The following is a 22,987-nucleotide window of genomic DNA, read 5'->3' as shown; positions in this document are numbered from 1 at the left end:
TTCTTTTTGATGTTTTTCTTTCTTTTTTTTTTTTTGCAAATTTCAATGTTTTCCATTTCGCTTTGTTAAATTATTTACAATTTTTTGTTTTTGTATTTTGTTTTACATTCTTAACAAAATAATGTTAAGGCATTATGGGGTTTTAGAAATGTTTAAACATGCGAATCCTTTTTTAAGTTAATTGGTGGAATGTCAATGGTGGAGCAAATTGCTAGAATCTAAAAGTTCAAGATGATCTTTTGTCACATATGAAATTATGGGTGGTTATTTCCCCAAAAGTACAATGTGTGAATTAGGGGTGCCCACGGTTTGGTTACCAAACCGTGGGGCATATTTTGGAACTGAACTAGTATTACTGTTTTTTGGAAAATCAGTAACCAGAATAGAACCGAAGCTAGTTGGTTAACCGGTTCGGTTAATCGTTGGTTTGGCTCAAAAGTTTTTTAATCTTTTTATTTTTACAATGTATATTATAAAAAATATATACAAGTATATAATAAAAAAAATTATAAATATATAGAAATTTATGTATACTGGTCGGTTCAGTTAATTGTCAGTTTTCTATATCGGTTAACCTCATTTTTCGATCAATTCGGTTTTTCGACGAATTATGTAATTTATTCTTCCTCGGTGGAAAAAAACTAAAAATATATGTAAATTAACATAACATGACATAAATATGATATAGGATTCAATAAAAGCAAAAGGCAGTAAGAACATAGCGTCTAACTACACATCAAGGACATCTCCCCACGATGGTTGAAGAAGATAAAAAAGAAAAAGGAAGATGAGGAGAATAAGAATTTGGTGACAAAGAAAGCAAATAATGGGGAACAATAAGGTCATCAATCATTAGTTGCCCCCCTTTGTGTATGTATGTGTTTTGACTATCTAGTTGATTGGTCTGTGGTGTGGCAAATAGTCTCTAAACAGAGTAAGTCTCTCTCAAAGAACTAAATGATAGCTAACACTACAACAATTAAGGACTAATGTAGTATAAAGACACTTCCTCTAGGTTTTGAAATTCATCAATAGTAGTGGCCTTAGTCTTGCACATGTAGGGGTGCTAAGGGTTTGATCTTCATGGCTCTATAACAAGTCCAACAAAAAGGCAAGAGATCATGACAAACTTTAGCAAAAATTGTATTCTTCTCCCAAATCAATTATGAGTTACAAACTTGGCCAGTCTTATATATGTAATTACAAGAGAAGAGATTTACAACTCTGGTGCCTAAATGTTAAACTAAAATTGTTTAACAAAATAGGTGGTTGAATCAATGAGGCACTCTGGAGCTTAGAATGGAACCTTGCAAGTGGTAAATCTAGGTATGCAATCTAGCTGCAAGATTCAATGGTTGATTGTCATGATCTCCATTGGCAGATTGGTTCAATGGTGGCCAATAGCTAATACTTTTACAACATTCAATTAAGGTGGTGTTTGGAAAGTCTTTTTAAGAAGATATTCCAAAAGTTCAAGACCTTAAAAGAATGATGAGCTTTTATGTGTAGATCTTCAAAGACCAAAGACTGTTTGATTGCAACTTTTTTTCATATATTTTCTTAAAAGCAAAAAGACCCAAAGACCATTTGGAAACACATATAGCACAACAAATAAGTGTTGAGCATTTAAATGGAAATACACCTTGGAAATGTCATGTGTGGGCCCCACTAATGCATTCAAATGTGTATTTAGCACTTATGAGCCCCACTTACACATTGGCTTATGCAAATGTGCGGAGGTTCATTCGTTTAGGAGGCTTGTGTGTTCAAATTCCTTGGTGGTGGGATGTGAGAGTGAAACAAGGGGTTTTTTCTTTCCAATGAAGAAGGATCTCATAAGCTCAAAAAGACCAGAAGCCTCAAATGAAGCTTTTGAATTTTGTACAATTTTCAACTTTCTTGAGCCTTTTAGGGGGCCTATCTTTTTGGCTTTCTAACTTATGGTTGCCAAATGAATAAGCTCAGTACAAGGTCTTTCGAGCAATAAAAAGCCTGAAAGACCCCTTAAAAAGACTTCCCAAACACCCTCTAAATCTGTAAAACTTTATATTAATGGGAGGTACCAGCTTGTATGGTGTAGGCAGGGGTGGAGCTAGGAAATTTTCGTGAGGGGGTCAAAACCTAAAGGTGGATTAGGGGAAGGGGGGGGGGGGGGGAACCCAATGGGGTGGGGAGTAGGGGAGGGAAGATTTATATGGATTAATGGAGAATTTTAGAGGGGGGGGGGGGCATGGCTCCCTTGGATCCCCCTCGAGCTAACCCATTAGGCTAATTCACCCATATCAGTTATCATTTTTAATGGATTGGCCCAATTAGTGTCTAAAAACACTGAAGTACTTGGAAAATTTACCATTCTAAAGGCCTAAGACTAATTGGTTCGGCCCATTATGTGATTACTTATAATTTATCTCTCTACTAGTAACACTCGATACCACATATGTGAAAGGAAATTTCCCCTCTTAGTCTTTATGATATGATGTCAAACTTCCATTTCTAACAAGTCATTTATGAAGGATTAATGTAATTCCACTATCTACTTATTTAAGTATCGATCATAGCAAGTTGTATAGAACATTCACTATGTTTTAACATAGTAGCAAATCATATACTATTCATAATCAATTGACATACCATCATTGAATAACCCAACATACTAAAGTATTTGACTCCAAAAGGATCTCACTATTTGGCATGTAAAAAACAGACGATACTGATACTTAATTTAATACAAATATTAAGGGATCAAAAGCAGCACACTATTGTTTCACCTGTTATAAAGTCCAAGATTACACCAAGTTTAGTCCAATTCAATGTTTATTGCAAACACTCACTCTTATATAGGAAGTGGCAATTGGGTAGGGTGGGGGTTGGGCTTTGCATGCCTCACCCCATTTTACTCTAACCAACATCGGGGCTAGAAATCCCAATCACTACGAGGAATGTGGATCATTGGATTTGCCTCACCTTTCCCTAGTCATTCCTATTTACATATTTATAAATTTATTTTAATTTTTATTTTTTAAACCTACCTAGAACTATATTATATTTTGTAATATAATATAATCAGGGTGGGTTTGAGGTCATGTTTGACAAATACCATCCCCAATCCTCTAGAGTTTTGAATTTCCCCAAAACCCATATCAAAACCCAATTAGTGGAAAAAATCTGTCCCAACCAAAGCAGAGCCCCACAAGGTTGGGTCAAATTGCCATCTATACTCTCATGCCTTGGGTCACAACATGAGTAATTGAGGTCCATTGCTCTACTACATTGGACAATATGAAAATGATAACCTTATAGGATAAACTCTCAAAGTATATCAACTAGTCGTGATCATTATAGTCTTATATTATAATAACCAACAACTTTATACTTGATACTAATATGTACTAAGGAATAATTCAACAAAATAAAACATGACACATAAAATAAATGAACTTTTATTCATAATAAATCATTTACATATCAGTTTGGGCCGGAGGCATGCACATTATCTAACAACTCCCATATGCACTTGAGTCTAATTAGATATAAGCTTTATGTCCATGTTGTTCACATGTTTTTTAATCTTTTTATGTGTTAGTAGCTTAGCCAATAGGTCGGTCACATTCTCTGATGATTTACCTTCTAAATCTCTATGTCTCGATATGCTAGGATCTCTCACACGATATAACATTTATGCTTGATATACTTTGATTTTGAATATGCTCCCGGCCTCCCATGTAAGGTGCAACTTGGGTCATGTTAGCCCGAACCCAACCCCAACCCAACTCGAACGGTGGATTGAGTTGGGTTGATGTTTGAGTTAGGGTTAGGGTTGAAATATACGAATCCAACTTTATTTTGGGTTGGATTAGGATTGACCCCTTGGTTAACTTGACCCAACCCGACTCTATAGTACATATCATATGGTCATACATTAATTTGTTTAAATGCATGGTAGTTGTATAACCACTACCACATAGTATCATTTATTTCATTTAAGATAATTAATTCACTTAATCCTAATTGAAAATACTAAAACCTTAATAACATATTTTATGTTTTTTGAATATTTTATTCTTTATCTCTTCTCTATTGTTTTCCACCCATATATAGCTTGCTGCCAATAAAAGATCTATTATAAGTCATCATAATAAACTATAGTCATTTCAAATATATATATATTTTTTTCTGAAATTTGTACTTAAATAACTAATAAAAACATCAACAGATAAATACTAATAAAACATAGGATGAATATATGTAATGAAAGTTAAGTTAAGATCTAAGATTAAGAATTTCTACAAGATTTTAAGGGATGGGAAGAAGGTTGAATTGGGCCCAACCCGAGCCCAACCCAACCCAAAATTAACTTTGGATTAAGTTCGATTAGATTAAAATTGAGGGAATTTAGTTAGGGTTAGGATTAAGATTAAATAGGTTGGTTGAAAGTTGGATTGGATTAAGCTTAGGATTGGACTAGGGTTGGCCTCAACCTGACATAACCCAACCCGACTTGCAGCCCTATTCCCATATGCTTTAAATTAAGCAATAGCCCTGTATTGTCACATAATCAAGGAGACGAGAGATGCTACAGTGGAGAAGATACAAGTTTTTGGACAATTTTCTTTTTAGTCAAATGGGCTCAAATTATCTAGGGACTATAACATTCAAACGGTTATTAGACATTTTTCACATGTGGCATCTAAATTACCGAAAATGGAACCATTTTAATGAGCCATGGTCACTCCCTGCACAGTCCGTGCAGCAAGCTTCTTTCCAAGTTCCTTTCATCGCATGTACTATGTTATCTGGACGGTTTCCTTGCAACGAAGGGGCTTGATAGGACATATTACGGTGAGACGGTGACGGTCATTTTTCTCTTCACTGCGGAGGTTTCCAGCTCTTTGAGAGATTACGCGCTTGCGCTGATAACGAGATAGCTGTTCTCTATTTTGCTTTGTGGCGGATTCTAGGGTTTTAACCAGTATTTTCTCAGAGATCTTTCTCCACATTTCCAGGTACTATCTCAATCCTTTCCAATGTAAAGTATTCCTCTGCCTATTTTCTTTTTACTTTATTTTCTCAATGAATTCAGCTTGTTATTGTATAACTCATTTCAACCAGTGAAGGTTTCATGAGGATTTGACGAAGCTCGGATTTACAGGCACAGAAAACCTATATATATATTTATTTATTTTTTTCTTTTCAAAATGTTTAGATGTTGCTTTATTTGTTTGTTACCAGGTTTGCGCTAGATTGTCGTTCTGGTGTTTTAAGTTCAGAAACTGAAAGTTGAAACTCGTCCAATTAGGGTTTCTTACTGATTTTAGTGTAAGTCCTCTCTGAATAAAAGAAGGTCATAAAGTTGTTCTTTCATTCGTTTCATAACCTAGTTTATTTATGATTTCGACAATATATAGTTTTTATTATCGCGAACCCTTCCGTCCGCCTATTCTGGGCGACTTTTATTGGAAAACAAGGTTTTTCCCAGATGGCCAAAAGTTTCTTAGCTAAGATGGTAAAATCTTTATATATACCAGGCGTGTGTTGATATTTTCTATAACTTAGCTGCTGGAGCTGTAAAATCTTAACGCGGCCTGTTAAGAAGATGCATTGCTTTGATCGTAGTGGGGTTTTTTAATGTTGTTTTGGTGTGTCATTGATCATGAAACAGAACCATATATAAATTCTCAAGGTCCAATACCATTTTGGCAATTAGGTTATTGTATTTTGCAATTTGCTGCATCTTTTACCCCTAAGCATAAGGATTCTTGAATATAAGAAGCTGCATCGTATTGATTATCCTTTCCAGTTCCTTGTGGTATTGACCATCCTGGTACCTGTGCTCTGTTTTGATGTTATCACACTGATAAATATTTCTCTAATTAATGCATTCCAAAATTTGTACTTAAATTTTATGGTTTAATTGTATTAATCTGCAAAAAATAAAAAATATTTGTTTGCTTTTGTTGTAGATGTCTTTGTTTATGGGTAATCTGTCATCTCATGTTCGGCGAGATGAACTTGAACGTGTTTTCCGGAGGTTTGGGCGATGTAACATACAGCTAAAAGATGGATATGGATTTGTGGTTTATGATGTTCCTTATAATGCAGAGAGAGCTTTGAGAGCATTACGAGGTAAGAATATTTGTGGTGATCCGATATCTCTTACATGGTCCAACAAACAGCCAAGGTATTTCCAGAGGCCTTCTAGAGGTGGCAGATTTCGTGAATTATACCGTGGGAGGAATACAAGAATAGATATTTATGGCATGAAAAAAGTAGGTTCTCATGATGAGCCAGAATATGAAATGGGAACAAAGCATGTTGAGAGTGCTGATGGAGTTCCACCAATGGTTGATTCACTTGACAGAGAAGCATCGTATGGTAGGGAGGATATTGAAGATAATGAAGAAAGATGGCATAATTCAAAAGAGGGATTGATGGATGAAGGTGGTTCTATTGATCCTAATCCCGTGGAGAATGGTAGATGGGGTGAATCTGCTAGTGACCCATTGAATGCAAATGAAGTGGAAAACGGACCTGATTTTGATCGTTATGAACCTTATCATGGTTACAATAGAAGAGATGATGATGGAAACCATCAGATGACCAGTTCTTATGGTTCTCCTAATCGAGGAAATTCTCAAGAGAAACATTGGAGAGAGTGCAGGGGTGAGACAATGTTGAAGAATACTGACAACCTCAAACCTCAACCGGCCTGCTACAGTTGTGGGCTAATGGGTCACCTAATGCGTAACTGTCCCCAGGCAGATGCTTCCCGGCGAGAGAAGCTTACCCGGTTTGACAGAAGACGAGATGATGGAATCAGTTTCAGGGGTGGAGGTGAAAGGGATTTGAAAAGACTAAGATCTACTTCCTGGGGGAGGCCAAAATCAGGTAAAGATACCCTATTGTCAAGGAAGCATGGGAATGATAGAAAGGCATATGGTCCTGGAAGGTCTCAGAAGTTGATTAGGAAGAATGAAATATCTACTATAGCCAAGGAAGAACGCCATTCTCAGCTCAGAAGGAACCATCGAGATAAGAAGAGGGATCATGAGATTCCAAAGAAACATCATGGAAAGAAAGCAAGGAGGTCAACTTTATCTCCTTCACATTCAAAATCTACTGAACACAGTTCAAGGTCCTCAAAATCTGCTTTGAGGACTAGTTCCCGGTCCAGATCAAGATCAGTGTCTCCCAGGTCACGGTCAGTGTCTTCCAGTTCAAGGCCTACCTCAACATCATATTCAAGGTCTAAAAGTTTGAGATCCAGATCCAGGTCCAGATCTCACTCTCCATCCTTGTCTTTGTCCGTATCACTTGGTAGGCCTTTACCATCTTCTCCAAATAAGACACAGATGAAGACAGCTGGTCCTTCCCCAAAGGGCTGCTTGGAGAATGCCATTAGCACTCAACCTAAGAAACTTTTGGTTGAACAGAAAGAACTGATAGAAGGTGATGCAAGTTCAGACAACTCTAAACTAAAAAGTGCAAGCATGATTTTGAACAATGAAAATAAATTATTGCCCATTAATATAGAGGATGAGATGAAAAGGGATCATTTTGGGGGGCTGGATATTGATGGAAACCATGGTAAGCTTAGGAATGATCATGAAGTAACAAATCCACTGGAAAAAAGTGTTTTGCCCATTGACAATTCACCTTCAGAGAATTCCCTAGAGAAGGGGGAGCATCAGAAATTAAGGCCATTGGTGAGGGAACACATGGAAGAAAACATTGGGAGGAAGAATCATGAGGTTTCTGTTAATTCCCTGACTAAAAGTTCTACAAGAATATCCTCACAAGAGATGTTTGTGGTTCTGAAGCACTATGGCCTCCCCCTGCCTGGAGAAAATGAAAATAACTTACCTATAGAGGATTACTTTGGTTCTGCCCGTCTGTGGCCATGGGACATTGTCTACTACCGAAGATTGAAGAAGGGTCCAATTTCAACTGAGAATTATGCCAGAAGGATTGCTCAGAATAAAGAATTTGGTATTGTGGATAAATACATCAGAAGCAGTAGTGGATGGGGAGAATGCAGTGTGGATAATTCTTGATTAGTTCATCCACTTTTATTGGAAACTATCTTCAGGCCCTTGGAATTGTGCATCTTTGGCTCCTCTGTTTTTTAGTAAAACTGCTTTGTTCAAGTGTACATGAAAGTTTGGGATCAGGTCTGTCACTGATATCATACAAGCAGGTACAATCTAGAGTTCATTCTCTTTAGTTCTAGTCATATACCTAACTTTTAGAATTAATAATACTTTGTTCAATAATCTTTTTTGGAATATGTTTTGTGGATTAATTTCGACAGTTGGCTTGTTATGCTGGTTTAGGAATGGCAATGCATATCTTTCTATGTGCTAATTTCATTAAAAGCAAGTAGCACACTTTAAATTTGACTCTTGTTGATTTTGGAATGACAGCTTGGTGTATTATCACTAATCATTAATCTCTTCAGTTCTAGTTGTATACCTAATTTTCAGAATTAATATTACTTCATTGGTTTTGTTTGAATATGTTCTATAGATTAATTTGAATGGTCAGATTCTTGTGCTGATTTAGGAATAACAGTGCATATCTTTCTGACTATGTGGACTAATTTCATTAAAAGCAAGTACAATACTATAAATTGGATTACTGTTGATTTTGGAATGACAGCCCGGTGGGTCATCATTAGTCATTATTAAAGGTGATAGATGAATTAAGTTGCAAAAATATTCCATCTGTGTTCCTTTTTCTTTCCTAGGCAGTTTTTGCTGTCATTCATGTTACTGAAGAGTTTTCTCAACTTTTGTAGGTTTCATACCCCTTAGGGTTACTGTAGCTGTAAATTTTATTCATTCTGCCTATAAATTTACTGTGGATGTAAAGTTTATTCATTTTGATTTTTTGAAAAACTAGCAACCCATTCACCTTTACCATCCTTCTTTAGTTGTTCCTAGATATGCTACCCCTAACATTCTTACTTATTTACCCCAAGATATTCCCTGATCTTGATGCACTTGTGTTTGGATTATGGATTTGTATAGAAAAGACCTAGTGCCAACAACAAATGACAAATCACCAAAACAAAATAACAGACCCTCTACAATGAAGAAGATAAAATAAGATAAACCCAATCCAAAGAAAACATCTAGCTATTAGCTTTACCAAATTGAATCAGTGACCTTCCTTCATGAGATTCATCTAATTTTTTTATTCTCTCTACCACCTCACCCTCTTGTTTTTTTTTTCCCTGAAGTGCCTTGCTCCAGTTTGCTGCTGCTTCTATTTATCTCAGCCTCAGGTTCTGCCATATACTTGTGATGAGATTGCAAATCTCTCTTTGCAATACCCGACCTAATGAGACTTTGGATCTCTGGTTTTGGTTTCTTTTGTCTTTTCTTTTTGAAATAGGTATGATGTATTGTATTAAAGTCCAAAAGTGTATACAAGGTCCTGTACGAAGAATTTCTGTACATATAAACAACCTATCTAAAGGACCCCCAAAAAAAGCAATAACCAGAAAAAAAAAGGAAGAGAAGAGACATTCTCCCTTAAAAAACTAAGAATTTTGTCCAGTTTCGGAGTTCTTGAATAGCATGGTTGATCAGCACCTCCTCTAGGTTACTTTTTTGACTAAAAACTCTTGAGTTTCTTTATAGCCAAATGATCCACAGTATTGTCAGTGGCACAGCCGGCCAAGGGCTTTTGCCTTTTTTAGCTCATACTAGTAATGTGCCATCCAACTAACAAAGCTTTTTACAGAAACAGGAAAGCACCATTGTTGTACCTGGTCCTTGGGACTTACGGTGCATGATAAGCCACTAGCACCTTACAAAAGAGGGAAGGAGGTTATACAAATGTTTGTAACATGGTACCTAAGTTCTTGTGACAAGAAGATTGGCAACGAGGAAGGACAGACCTTTTGATGGCGGAATCTACAGAAACTTAGAAAGTTCTCTGGAAGACAACTTGGAATGGCACGATCTTGTTGAGAAAATTGCAGAAAGTACCAACTTTTGGCATTTCTTTGATTAGATGATTTTTTTCTCCTTGTCGAACTAGATGGATGCTCAATAAAGCTGCCCTAGATATTGTGCTAACAAATAATGAAGGGTGTCTCCTTGTGTTAATGTATCCCTGCAGGGCAAAGGTTGCCTCAACCTATTGTATTCATGGAGGAAAATGTCATGGGGCTCAAATTCTAATAGCCGGCCTTTAAACATTCCCACTGTGACTTGAAGGACGAGATTGAAGTGCACCATGGTGGATCTAGGAGTGCCTTTGAATCTAATGCCTTTGTTCTTGAGACACCAACTTGGGATACCAAGCAGCCATATTATTTTGGTCCGTGCAAATTTTAGGCTTCGACAACAACAGCTAGGATGTTTTGGGAAATGTACTATGGTATTCAGCATCGTTTGCATGGAGATGCCTGTCAAGTTTCACATCATTGATATGGATATGAATTATCATATCATGCATTAGGACAGCTATGGATTTATAAACTGCATTTAGTCCTCTGAACTTACCACTAGTGCGTGAATGTGTTGAATATCACAGCAAAATGGTTTGGATACCTGCTACTAAGCACCCATTTTGATACCATTAAAGCCTACAGAGTCAAAACCATATTCTACAAGGAGTTCTGTTGTCTATAGGTGAGGGAGAGGCATCAACCACATTGCAGGCCACTCCATTGTGGCCTTGTCTGCCTCTCCCCCAATTCCATATTGTCTTCGGTTGCCCATGCCACATCTGTCAAATTTCATCTTTACAAAGCCTTGTGGAGTGTGATAGCATTGTTCCTTACCTAGGGTGCATTAGCCACTGCTTGCCAGCATCCGATGATATCAATAGTTGCGAAATGTGCAAATATATCTATGGTCTTCACCCTATGAGCAACTCAATCTGAGATATCTCTTTCTTCTTTCATGTGAAGTTCATTTGAAAAATCCTTGCATTTCTTTCCTCCTTGATATACCAAATCATTGCAGCTCTAGTACATCTCCAGAAGACTTATCATCTATTGTTGTGTGCGGAGGAAAAAAAATGCCTATGAAAAGATCTTTCAAGAACAAGGGAGGATTCCATTTGCATCCACAGAAAAAAGAGAACAAAAAAATGTCAAAAATATGAATAAAATGAGCATGAGATTTGTAAATGGAAAGAAGATTCACTGCTTGCTTTACTAAGGGAACACATATTGGGAGATAAACACTATATTCACCTTTTCTGTCTGATTTCCATCTAATGGTCCAAGGGAGCAGAACACATCCTTTCATCTTTTGGCCATCTGTGAATTTTGAATAAAAGCTTTCATTTTTGTGAAAACTGAACGTAAGCCCTCTAATTCCAATGAGCTGCCACCAGGTGTTTGGAGCTTGGACATGCCATCATCTTTTTCCTCCTTCGTCTAGGCTGAGTGCAAAGAAGCTTCCACTGAAGAGATGATCCAGAGCTTCCATTTGAAACCATCAACGATGAGCTAAAGGTCGTGGGGATTAACTTAACTCAGTCTTCTTCCATCTTCCCACTATTTTGAGATTTTCCACCCAGAGGTTTTGGAACCAGAGCGTTTCTTTTTGAACAACCTTTGCTCGTAGGTCTCTTAATTCCTCTTAGCATTTTCATCAGCACTTTACAGTCTTCAAAAAGCCTCAGAAGCAGCTTGGCCTTCAGGTTCAGTTCTTTTTGTATCGACACCCTCACTCTGTCCCATGCTTTAATTTTTGTTTTTTGTTGTCACCACTGTATCATGTGGGTAGACAGCAGTAGGCAGGAAATCCTGTTTCGTGTGTTCCATGGCCCTGTCTGCTTCAGTGCTACTTCTAGCAACTACACTTTTCTTTTTACTCTTCCAGGTAAGAAGATTTCTTCCAAGAAAAGGTACAATAACCTATTGGTAGACTTTCTATTTATAGTGGATTCTACCCAGTCCGCATTTGAATACTCTCTAGCACTAACTCTCCCCTTTCTTGTATGACAAACCACGGCCTGGAGCCTTTTCAAGTAATGTAGTACTCTGATTACTCCTTCCCAATGATTTGACATGGGATTTGAATGTTTTGACTCAACACACCCACGGAAAAGGATGTATCTGACTTGGTGATAGTGAGATTAATGAGTTTACCAAGTCATCTGTATCTCCCTGGGCCACTTAATGGCTCACCTTGATAATCAGTCACCCCGATAATCAGTCATCTTAATGGCTCACCCTGATAATCAGTCATCTTAATATCTGTATCTCCATTGGTTTGGCTCCTAGCAATACTGTTTCACCTAACAAATTAAGAACATATTTTCTGTTGTGATAAAGAAATTACCCATCTTGACCTGCCACTTTGATTCTCAAGACATACTTCAACTACCACAAGTTCTTGGTTTGGATTTTGGAACTGCTGTTGTAAAAGCTGTTTTGATTCATCAATTCCTTGTAGATAACTACATACTCCCTGTAATAATTATATCATCAACGTAGACCACCAAGATGATCTTCCCTGATGAAGTATCTGTATTCTCTACTAAACACAGGGTGCATATTGCACTGATTTAAGCTCCTTCACCACATTGCTAAATCGCCCAAACATGGCTCATGGAAATTGTTTCAGCCAGAAGTTGCCTTTCTCAGCCTACACCTTTACCTACCTCCCCTTGAGCAACATGCCCTGGAGATTGGTCCATATACACCTCATGAAGTTTACCAATGAGAAAGGCATTTTTAATATCAAGCTGAAACAAGAGTTGGTCAAAATGTGCAGCCAAGGAAATAATTACCTTTAGTTTGGGTATAACCCTTTGCCACCAAATGTACCTTGTACCTCTTTATGCTATTATCCTACCGCTTATACAAACAATATTCTAACAGGTTCAGAGCCATTAAAGTTGGCTATCTCATTGAGTTTAGAGATATCTTTAATTCCTTCCCAATAGTTTGCAGTGGACCTAGAGATATTAAAACTGAAGCATAGCCTAGCTAGAAAGGGGAGTGGTTCATCTCATACAACTATAGCTCTATTAATTCCTGAATCCTAATTTTTTGGTTCAAGGATGGAGCTGCTCTATCTAGTTCTTTTTGTATGTATTATGTCTATATCCCTTCATGTACACAGTTTCCTTTTCTAATGAATCAGTTAAACTTTTCAAGAAAAAAATACAAAAGGAGAGTAAAAGTAATATGTATCTGGAGAAGCATACAGGTTGTGTATATATTGTGGATGTATGAAAAAGGCTCACTAGTTGGGTCAAATAGGGAGTTTCCCTACATGATTAACCCTGTTTCTGCTACATGGAGGGATCTTGTGTCCAGACCATCATTGGGTAGGGACATTTGATTTGTCACATGTTCAATCGGTCCATATCATTATTGGCTATATGCCCTGCCTGGTATGGTGTTTACTCATAACACCTTGTATGGTTAATTTGTGGTGAATTTAAAGTTTTAAATTTTTAATATAAAACTTGCCTGAAAAAGTAGATTTATTTTGCATGTGATGTGACAAGGTTGTCTGGGCACTGATTGAAAAAATAAAAGATGGTTTGGGCTGATATTTTTTTTCCATAAAAGGAAATTAGACTCATGTTGAGCTAGAAACTAGTTTGCCATATATAAGATTCATTGATCATTTAAGGAATCTCACAATATCTATACTTGCATGTGCCATGGCTAAAAACAGTTGACTGATGAATATCTCTGCATTTATCTCTCTTTATACCATATTTTATTGGGTAAAAACTTAAGACAATACGTTGGGTAAGGGCATTTTTTTTTGGACCATTCATATGCTATCTCTGTATGGTTTCAATTTTCAACAATATTTGTTCAATTCACCCTATCCTATTTAATGGAATATAATACCGAGGTATTTCAAGCTGTAAGCATGATGAATCAAGTAGAAATTCATACCAATTGATGCGGTACATGCATTTAAAGACAGAAATGGCTAGCTCCATGTTGTACAGTGCTCCAAGAAATACCATTTCCTAAAGTTGAATTTAGAGTAAAGTATTTAAGTTCTTCATTCAGTCCATAGTTCCAAGTACGAGCTGCATTGGACCAATTCAGTGAGCCTGAAAATAAAACGAGGTGTCCATGCAAGCGTGGTTCATGCCATGTCAATCCCAATTGTATGGTCTGATTCTACTTCCATGACATTGGTTCCGGCTTATTAGCAAAATCTTCGATGCGGTTTTGGGTCAGGTGGAGTACTCAGTTGGGCACGTTGTCACCCCATGTGATGTAAGTGATGATGCATCATCATACAAGTATAAGTCTGCAGATTGTGAATTGTATCCAGCTCTCGTTTCTTGTTATATATATATATATATATATATATATATATATATATATATATATATATATTCTCTTCACGCTCCTGCTACTCCCCTTTGCAAAATTTAGGTTCGAGTCATATAATTGTGTGATGCATATATAAGAGCACAGTTCTTCGATTCTTTTAATGCAGAAGGATATGAAACTATGAAGGCAGACCTGTCTGGAAATGGATGTGTGGCAACTGGCAACAGAACTGCAGGGAAAAGCTATATACATGCATGAGAAATGGCAAAGCTGCAACAAATGTAGATTTTGTGAATCATCATTTGCTACTATATACATTTGTCCACGTCTTGGTATTAGTTGTCTTCTCTTTGCATTACTCTGGTTATGACAACCGGTTGCAGAGCATGGTTAGAATACAGATGAACTTTTCCGATTCGGTAACCTTTCAACTGAAGAAGCAAGAGAATCTTTGCTGATAAAGAGCTTATACAAATTGGACGGACGATTTCAGGGTTTGGAGTTTTAAATTTTAATGACTCGAGATTTGTCCTTATGCGAGTGGGGTCCTGATTCCTGATGGTGCCATTGTTGAGAACAAAACACAGGCTATTTTCCTTAGGCTAGAATTGGTACTTGATCTTCGAACTGATGGGAATCGCTCAATCTGGGGCCAGAAATGAAGAACCAGTGGGATAGAATGAAACATTCCAATAAAAATGTTTATGCAAATGACCTAGAACTTAGAATTCTCATGCTTCCTGTCAATTCCGCACCTAGAAAGTTGCTGTCCTGTTTTGACTTGAAAAGAAACGATCCAGCTACCATTCTTATTTCTGAGTGCAGCTTCACGCTACTAATTCAAAGTTTCATACTGCTGAGAAGTTGATCTCATAAAACTGATCAGATGAGATAGCTAGGGACTGGGGGCAACACAATTGTCCAAGAACCTGCTAATTATAGAGAGGTGATCATTTTGACTAGAAAGAATGCGTGAAGCGAGTCCGGATCTCCTGCCCACATAAACTCTGCTTACGTCTACCCACATAACATGAGTCATACATGAAGAATATCTCATCTTCCTACGTAGTATTTATGTAAGGGGAGATGTTTTCAATTCATGGGGGTAGTGTGTTGTGGGTAGACATGGGCAGAGTTTTCGTGGGCAGGAGATCCGGAGTCAGGTGAAGCTCACCCAATGTTCATTATTGTGATTACTGTGATCTCTTGCTGGGTTGGCACTTGGCCCAGCCCATATTGTCCCAAAACGTGTGAGAGAACGATGGTCTTGTTTTTGGTGTTGGACCATACTAAGAAATAAGAATGCAAGGATGCTTGTTCCTTAATTAGGAATAGCTTGAGAGAGAGAGAGAGAGAGAGAGAGAGAGAGAGAGGATTGTTGTACTATTCTGCTCTGAATCTTTTGAATGCAACTTTGTTGAATAAAGCGGGCTTTTCTAAGGTAGATGGGAAGGGAAACTGTTCCCACGGTTTCCACGCACATTCTATGGGGGCCCCTGGCATGCAAACAGAATAATTTTGTGCAAACTGTGGAACTTGCTGAAGGTTTGCAAAAGCATGTTTTGCTCTGATTGGAATGACAATTAAATAAAAAGTTTAAAAAAAGGCTAATTACTTTTAATACTATGCAAAGCTCAGTTTGGGAAGGGTGTAACACAAATATGTACAATGCAAATACAATGTTTGGGAGGTTTCGACATACAAAATATTTGTATTTGTTGGATTCTTCAGCCTAAGGGGGCGTTCTTTTTTTGGATTTTGAGGGGGAGGGGGGAAGTTGGTCAATGGGATTTTGATTTCCATTGACCAAGAATTCCATGTTCTTTTTTTAGATTTATGTGGGGACGAGGGAAAGTTTATTTCCTAGGTATCACTTACCCAGGCAAGTGATGATACCCATCTCCTAGGTGGATAAACAACTTTTTCACCTTGGGGCAAAGTAGTTGCCAACACTTGAATGGGACAAAATGCCCCTTGTAATAATGGATTTTTATGGATAAAATGGTCATTGTCTTATTTGCATGGGAAATAAAAAAACATGGGTAAATGCACTTACCCGGATTAGTTTTTCCTAGAAAACACTTTTCTGAGTAAGTGCATTTACCAGGATAAGTAACTTACCAAAAAGCAAACGAGGCCTAAATATAAAATATGATTTTTTAGTTAAAAGTTTTGTTTATATCAAGATAATTGGATACGAGTTTGAATAAGGTATCAAACATTTCGGGTCCTTTGATGGTTTGCATGTCTATATAAAATATAAAGGGTAATTGTCTAAAACTCACCATGAGTTTTCAACATTTCTCTTAAACTTACCACAACTTTTCAAAATGTCTAAAATTCACCATATCACTAACTTGACATTAAACAGATTAATGGGTGTTAATATATTACCATTTTAACCTTCATAGAAAAATATAAAATATATACAAAATAAATTAATGGGTGTTAATATATTACCATTTTAATACTTAGACATGAAAAAAGGAAAAAAGTTCAAAATTTTTAAATATAAAATACATAAAAACACAGAAATTACAAAAAAATATAAAAAAATTATAGAAATTGCAAACAAAATAAAAAATTATTTTTCAATTACAGAAACTATAGAAATTGAAAAGCAAAATCAAAAAATAAAAATTGTAGAAAAAACAAAACAATTATAGATTGTAGAAAATAGAAAAATGTAAAAAAATAGAAATAAAAAACATTGAAAATTATAACAAAACACTAAAAATGCAAAAAAAAAAAAGAAAATTGAAAACTGAAAAGACCAATTTTCCTCTAACTCACCATTCAAGGGTAATTTGGTCATGAAAATTGTTATTTATGATGACATGGACACCTCTGTTAAGAAGCATTAACGGTGCACTAATAGAAGGTGAGTTTTGGAAAACAAGAACTTACTGACATGATTAGTTTTGGACATTTTGAAAAGCTGTGGTGACTTTAAGAGAAATGGTGAAAACTCATGGTGAGTTTTAGATAATTTCCCTAATATAAATAATCACAATTTCTGTTTTTTTTTTTAAAGTCTAAATTGGAATAAATTAGTTTTCGGTTTTCATATAGGAAGGGTGCAAATGCAAGTATGTTCAGTGCAGACTACAAATATGCATGGTTCATAAAAAATGACAATATATTTATACCGAATATATTTGTATTTGCATATTTCCTAAATGGAGCTTTAGGGTTTAGAGAAAGAAAAAAAGAGAGGAAGAAAGCGTGTTTCTATGCTGAGAGCGAGAGAGAGGGAGAAGAAGCGCGTATGTTTGTTTATTAGGGTTGGGGTAATGAAAGAGGAAGAAAATTGAATTGAACAGGCAGGAGGCAGCGTGAAGTGGGGAGAACAGCTTACCGAAATAAGGTATGGCTACAGGCTACATGAGATGGCATTTACTAAATGGTATGAATGGAAGAAGGCGAAGGTGGAAATAAATTTGTATTTATCATCTGACGTAATACCTTCATTATTCTCAACCGTCTCAATTGCTCTTGCATTTAATTGTTTTTATGGAAATTCAATCCAAAATAGCTCCTCCTTTTCAATGCTCGAACTACCCAAGCCCACTTCTTTTCTCTGCCCTCAGCCTCATTTAGTCATTTACTTAATCAACCTTCTCTCTTCCCCTTCCTCCCTCCTCCTAAGTCCTAACTCAATTATTCCTCAACCCCATTTGTTTTTTATTTTATTTATTTCTTTTTCTTCTCTGGCCCTAACAAAAGTCCTACATTAACAGTAAACATGGATGCATGCATCTCTTTATATGCATTGATTTAGATGAAATAAAAGAATAGAGATAGCTTTGAGGTTAAAAAACTCATTTTGCACCTTGAATACAAAGGGTGTGTGAGATCGGTTCTCAGATCTCATTGAAGACCCAGTCACCAAGATGGTCAATAATAAAACCAGTGCAGAGTAATGGTCACTTATTATCCCTCAAAGCAAAACCTGTGTAACTGCAAACCCTCGGTGGTAAGACACTAAGACCAATGAACCTCACATGCACCCTGCTCGGTCCCCACCGCGCCTCTTTATTGTAAATTTGTAATAATAAAAAAAAATATATATCCCTATGAATGAGTGTCATATGGGTAGGGATGTGGGAAGAGTTGGTAGCTAGAAAATCTCAGTTCTTTCCTATTTTCTATGGATCAATTTTTTAATTGGATAATAATATTATACCAGGTATGTGTAAAAAGTTTCCTGATGAGGCATGGTAAGAAGCTTTCCTACATGATCCCACTTTTTTTGCCACGTGGAGCCATCCCTTATGCAGCAAAGACAGAGAGCGGAAGAAGGAAAAAGAAGTTAAATGCACGTAACGTCACATTAGAAAATCTGGGCTGCTGCAGTTAGCCCGGTTACATTCAGCTAAAGAGGGAGGGAAGCAGGACTAAACAGATATACTATTTTTTTATCAAAAAAAAAAAGCAGATATTCCGTCCACCGTAAGACAGTAGAGAGAGAGAGAGATGGTAACAAAAGGGGAGGTGACTACTGGTGTTCAATTTGTTAAAATGGAAATCAATCTAGTTGTTCCTCGTCTTCTTGGAATTCTTACTGCTGCAGCCGCTCTTGTTACTGTTGTCGCTAAGGAAATCAAGTAACACGGTGCTCTTACATTTTGGGCACCTCGGGTCTTCCTCCGACAGCATCACGTACATGAGGCAACGTGGGCAACCAACCAACACCATGGAGGTCGCTTCAGGACTGTTGGAATAATGGACAGTCTCTTCTGGGTTCAGCTCTGATGACACACAGGAGCTCGGCGAAGACAAGGAGGATGATCGATTTGGGGATTCAACTTGTGGGTTGGCCCTTGGGGGTGACAGATTGAGCTTCAAGTCTAGCTTTGGGCTTTTCCCGTTGCGGCTCATGGCTTCTGTTTCTGCAGAATCACGGTTTTGCGTTTCCTTGGTATAGTAGATGGCGCCGGTCTACACAGACAGAAAGAGAGAAAGCAGAAATCAATCAAAACAGGCATACCCATATCTGTAAACGATGATGAAACAGTAGATACTCTGTTTAGATATGCAACTGAACACAAACTAACTAATTCGAGGAAGATGAAGAAACTGGAGAAGATGCAGAAGGATTTGTCACATATGTTAATTGAAACAGAGACTTAGAGGCTTAACTAAGGTAATACGCTACCTTGAGGTTGAGGAACTTCTGCCAACCTAAAGGCAGAGGAGTGGGTTCGTCTAATTCAACTGGGGAAGAAGCGAGCTTAGGATGGAAGAGATCGAGAGTTACAGGGATGGCTCGGTGAAGATGGGCTAGGCTGCCTGAACTGGAGAAGGAACTATCAGCAGCACCAAAACCAGCGTCAGTTGTTATGGGCGTCTTGCCTCTCCTATCACCACCACCACCAGCACCAGCACCAGCACTACCAGTACCAACACGGTCTAGCTGTTGTTGTTGTTGATGATGATGAACTTCTATGGCCATTATATAATGAGTTGAAGGGAGGGAGATGGGCTTTCCTTAAATCTTAATTTATTAATGTGGAGGGTTGAAGGTTATAGAGGAAAGGTGAGAGAGAGAGAGAGAGAGAGGGAAATAGAAATGGAGAGAGGAGAGGAAAGGGAGGATTGAATTGAATTGAATTGAAGGATTGGTAGAAGAAGAGCGTAAATTGAGGCCAGGAAATGTATTAATTGTGGAAAAAATCCCAAGATGTTTGCAGAATGAAAAATTGCAGTTAAGAGTGCAATTACAAGTGCAGGGTGCCTTTATTCATTGCACACATAGTCGGTGTTTATGTGAGAATATGTCAGACAAGAATCAAACACAACGGCTATAAGAGAGAGAAAAAAAAGGAAAAATAAGAAATTCGAAAAAAACCAAAAGATTATATTGAACTCACAGGAAGAAAGAAGAGAACAGATAAACTAAAAAACGATTTTCAACTCTTTTCTATTCTATACTCGGTGGCTTTATGTATATTGGTTTTCCTTTCTCCCTTCTCTGGTTTGAGTTTTTGGTTGTTTTCCATTCAAATATATACACAGAAGACAGCTTTGGTTCCTCTCCAGTAAGTCCCACATTGGCTTTGTGGGTCTCATAAGTCATAACCATGCCATCAATAAGGTGCTATTTCAACTTCTCGCTGTATATTTACAGCTTTCTTGTGTTTGGGCCTCTAACAGTAGTTTAAATTAAATGTGATATTATTAAGAATCTAGTTGATGAAAAGACAATAAATTGAGAAAAATCAATATGGGCAGATATGTTCTCCAAATATAGACTGTTAGTAGCCTACGTGGCAAATATTCTTCCAGCATGTATTTAATGGAAAAATTAATGGTGGCTGTTTTTAGGTTTATTTACCCATTCTTTTGAATTAATGCACCAGTATATGAGAATTTGACGATAAATTTGTATTTATATTTCCCTTAATTTTCACCTTTATTTACATGCATATTGTATTTCTAGTCCTTTTCATACTTCTGTTTTTAGTACCTGATTCCCAATCTTTTTTTTTTAAATACTTCTATTAGGGGTTGGGTTTGGTTGCTTTCATGGTTATTGGGTGAAGATATATATATATATATATATATATATAGTTTTAGCTTTTATGTTGTATTATTTTCATTAAAAATTCTTTTTTATTCTAAAAATAATTGGCTTTATATATTTAATTTATTATATGTATATATGTTTTTAAAATTTCAACAGGTTTTTTGTGTAATACAACTAAAAATCTTAAAAAAAAAGAAGAAATTAAATGGGGACTGGTAATTTAGTAAATGTATATTAAATAATAAACTACTTTTAATAAATGGTTATTAAAATGGGTTTTAAGAAGGCCACCACGGCAGAGTACCCAGTTTAACTTCTTCATTTATTCCATCTTAGTGCTAGTCATGATGGGATAAGTACATACTTATGTCAGTCATCACTACATAAGGATGGTGCTTTCGTCAAATTATGGGGATTAGAAGGTTATTTTGGTAATTTGGTGCTTTTTGTTTTTTGTTTTTTTTTGTTTTTTTATTTTGTATTAATTCAACTACCCAACCAACGGTTTTGGAAAGATGAGGTTCGTCGTCCTAATTTCAGTTAATTCTGAGTCCTTTTTTTTTTTAACCTGACCCTCAAGAAAAAAGATGACAAACAACTTACTATATAAAGAATTTAAGATGGTATATTAGCTATGAACCGTATCTATTCTGCATCTACATATCTACCAGTTTGATGGGTCATCACTTCAGAGTGTGGCAGCCCTGATTGAATGATGTTCCTAAGAGCAAAAATACCTGGCAGAGGTACTATTTGATGTTTGTTTTTGTATGTTGCCATTTGTCAAGTATACAGTTCTTTTAATGCATAAATTTTCTAAACTACTTATATCTTGATCAGTTTAGATTGCTGAGGTTAGAACAAAATGCAAAGTCGATGCATATATAATTCATGAATAATGCATAACAAATTGGTAAGTAGCACTAATGGGTTGTCCTCTTTCATCAAAATGCGCTTATTTATTTATTTTTTATTGTTTAACATACATTGAAGAGAACGAAGATTTGCAGCAAATTTTATTATATCTTTATTTCAATAATAATTCTTGTTTCTATCCACCCTGGAATTCATATATTTATATGCTTTTGTTCTTAAGATTTACCCACTACCCATCACGTTTGGAAATAATACTAGTTTAATACATTGAATGTTATTGAGCTTCTACCCATTTGGCCCCACTAATCACAACAACTTCATCAACAAATTGATCCATAGAGGAGAAAAGAACTCCTTGGAAGAAAAATATGATTCTTGATTATCTCTTGTTTGGCTCTATGGATGCTTTTTTTTATTAATGAGCTAATTAATTTATTCTTATGGTTGATAATCAATTTATATACTTAATTGCAGTCATGCACTAGTTTTCAAGGTTCAAAATATTGCAACATATTAAGATTTTTTTTTTAATAAAATGCTACAATAAGAGTTTAAACTTTTTTTAAAGGTTTCAATTACTAATATCGTCAAAAAAAAATAATAATAATAATAAAGAAGTAAATTAAGTATGAATTTCGTTGGTGTATATGTTGTTATTCAGATATCAGTTCATAACTTCATATGTCAAAATTGGTTGACAAATTGCAAATTAGGGCCACGACTTTAGTGAAGCTGTGATTTAATCCATATTTATCCTTGCACTGTTTTCAAAACCGGACCGGATCAGAAAAACTGGGAACTGGTCATCTAGTCGGTTCTGTTTTTCTCCAAAACTGTTTTTCCCTCAAAACCATTGATTTTGGTCAATAAACCGTTGAACCAGTCGGTTAATCGTTTGAATGGTTTTAACCGTTTTTTGAATTTTTAATTATTTTTGTTAGTCGTTAACCGGCAACGGGACCCCTGACCGGTTCGTTTTTAAAAACCATGTATCCTTAACTAAATTGTTTTATTTGTAGTTCGATTTAATGTATTCTAGCTCCTTTCAATTCCCCTATTGATTTTTTAGTTTGGACGGTGGGTTTTGAGGCCTTAGTTTTCTCAATTTTCTTTGATAAGGGCACGAGGGCCTTTTCTTTGAGTAGAAAAATGCCATTATTTCAAGCAGTCCAAATGCTCTACGGCAAGGACTTTAGGATGATTTTGAATTGATGGAATTTGTGGGCTAAAAACAAACTTGACCACCCCAAATTCTAAAATGATTCCACTTCCATTTCCACAGCAATCCAACACAAACTATCATG

The 22,987-nt window shown here is 36.4% G+C and overlaps 2 protein-coding genes across 9 annotated transcripts; one reads left to right on the top strand and one right to left on the bottom strand.

The window, feature by feature from the left end:
* The first annotated feature begins 4,744 nt into the window (after window positions 1-4,744).
* LOC148847538 (uncharacterized) lies at window positions 4,745-15,097 on the top strand. 7 transcript variants are annotated; one of them, XR_016101449.1, is made up of 4 exons: window positions 4,745-5,003; window positions 5,961-8,194; window positions 14,006-14,218; window positions 14,445-15,097. XR_016101449.1 is itself a non-coding variant. In XM_088952535.1 (2 exons), the coding sequence occupies exon 2, from the start codon at window positions 5,961-5,963 to the stop codon at window positions 8,049-8,051; it is 2,091 nt and encodes a 696-aa protein (XP_088808661.1). In that variant the 5' UTR covers window positions 4,745-5,003; the 3' UTR covers window positions 8,052-8,361. The 7 variants fall into 7 exon arrangements, 1 of the variants encoding a protein (XP_088808661.1); XR_016101452.1 differs by lacking the exon at window positions 14,006-14,218 and adding an exon at window positions 5,230-5,316; XR_016101451.1 differs by lacking the exons at window positions 14,006-14,218; window positions 14,445-15,097 and adding exons at window positions 5,230-5,316; window positions 9,745-10,547 and having other exon boundaries at window positions 4,860-5,003.
* Window positions 15,098-18,586: 3,489 nt separating this feature from the next.
* Window positions 18,587-20,370, bottom strand: LOC148847537 (protein GL2-INTERACTING REPRESSOR 1-like). 2 transcript variants are annotated; one of them, XM_088948159.1, is made up of 2 exons: window positions 19,437-20,370; window positions 18,587-19,219 (listed from the first exon to the last, which is right to left on the bottom strand). In XM_088948159.1, the coding sequence occupies exons 1-2, from the start codon at window positions 19,731-19,733 to the stop codon at window positions 18,812-18,814; spliced, it is 705 nt and encodes a 234-aa protein (XP_088804285.1). In that variant the 5' UTR covers window positions 19,734-20,370; the 3' UTR covers window positions 18,587-18,811. The 2 variants fall into 2 exon arrangements, with proteins under 2 accessions (XP_088804285.1, XP_088804286.1); XM_088948160.1 differs by having other exon boundaries at window positions 20,152-20,285.
* Between the last annotated feature and the right edge of the window lie 2,617 nt (window positions 20,371-22,987).

This window comes from Nelumbo lutea, chromosome 6 (genome assembly GCF_056320005.1).
Source record: "Nelumbo lutea isolate HS-2025 chromosome 6, American lotus-T2T, whole genome shotgun sequence".
Lineage (NCBI taxonomy): Eukaryota > Viridiplantae > Streptophyta > Magnoliopsida > Proteales > Nelumbonaceae > Nelumbo > Nelumbo lutea.
This window is presented reverse-complemented; position numbering and strand designations above follow the sequence as displayed.

What these genes read in the sequence shown, in the direction of transcription:
- LOC148847538 (XM_088952535.1), top strand. Translation starts at nt 5,961, where the DNA reads ATGTCTTTGTTTATGGGTAATCTGTCATCTCATGTTCGGCGAGATGAA.
- LOC148847537 (XM_088948159.1), bottom strand. Translation starts at nt 19,733, where the DNA reads ATGGCCATAGAAGTTCATCATCATCAACAACAACAACAGCTAGACCGT. An exon ending in AGAAGTTCCTCAACCTCAAG is followed by an intron (nt 19,220 to 19,436) that starts GTAGCGTATTAC and finishes CTGTCTGTGTAG; the next exon opens with ACCGGCGCCATCTACTATAC.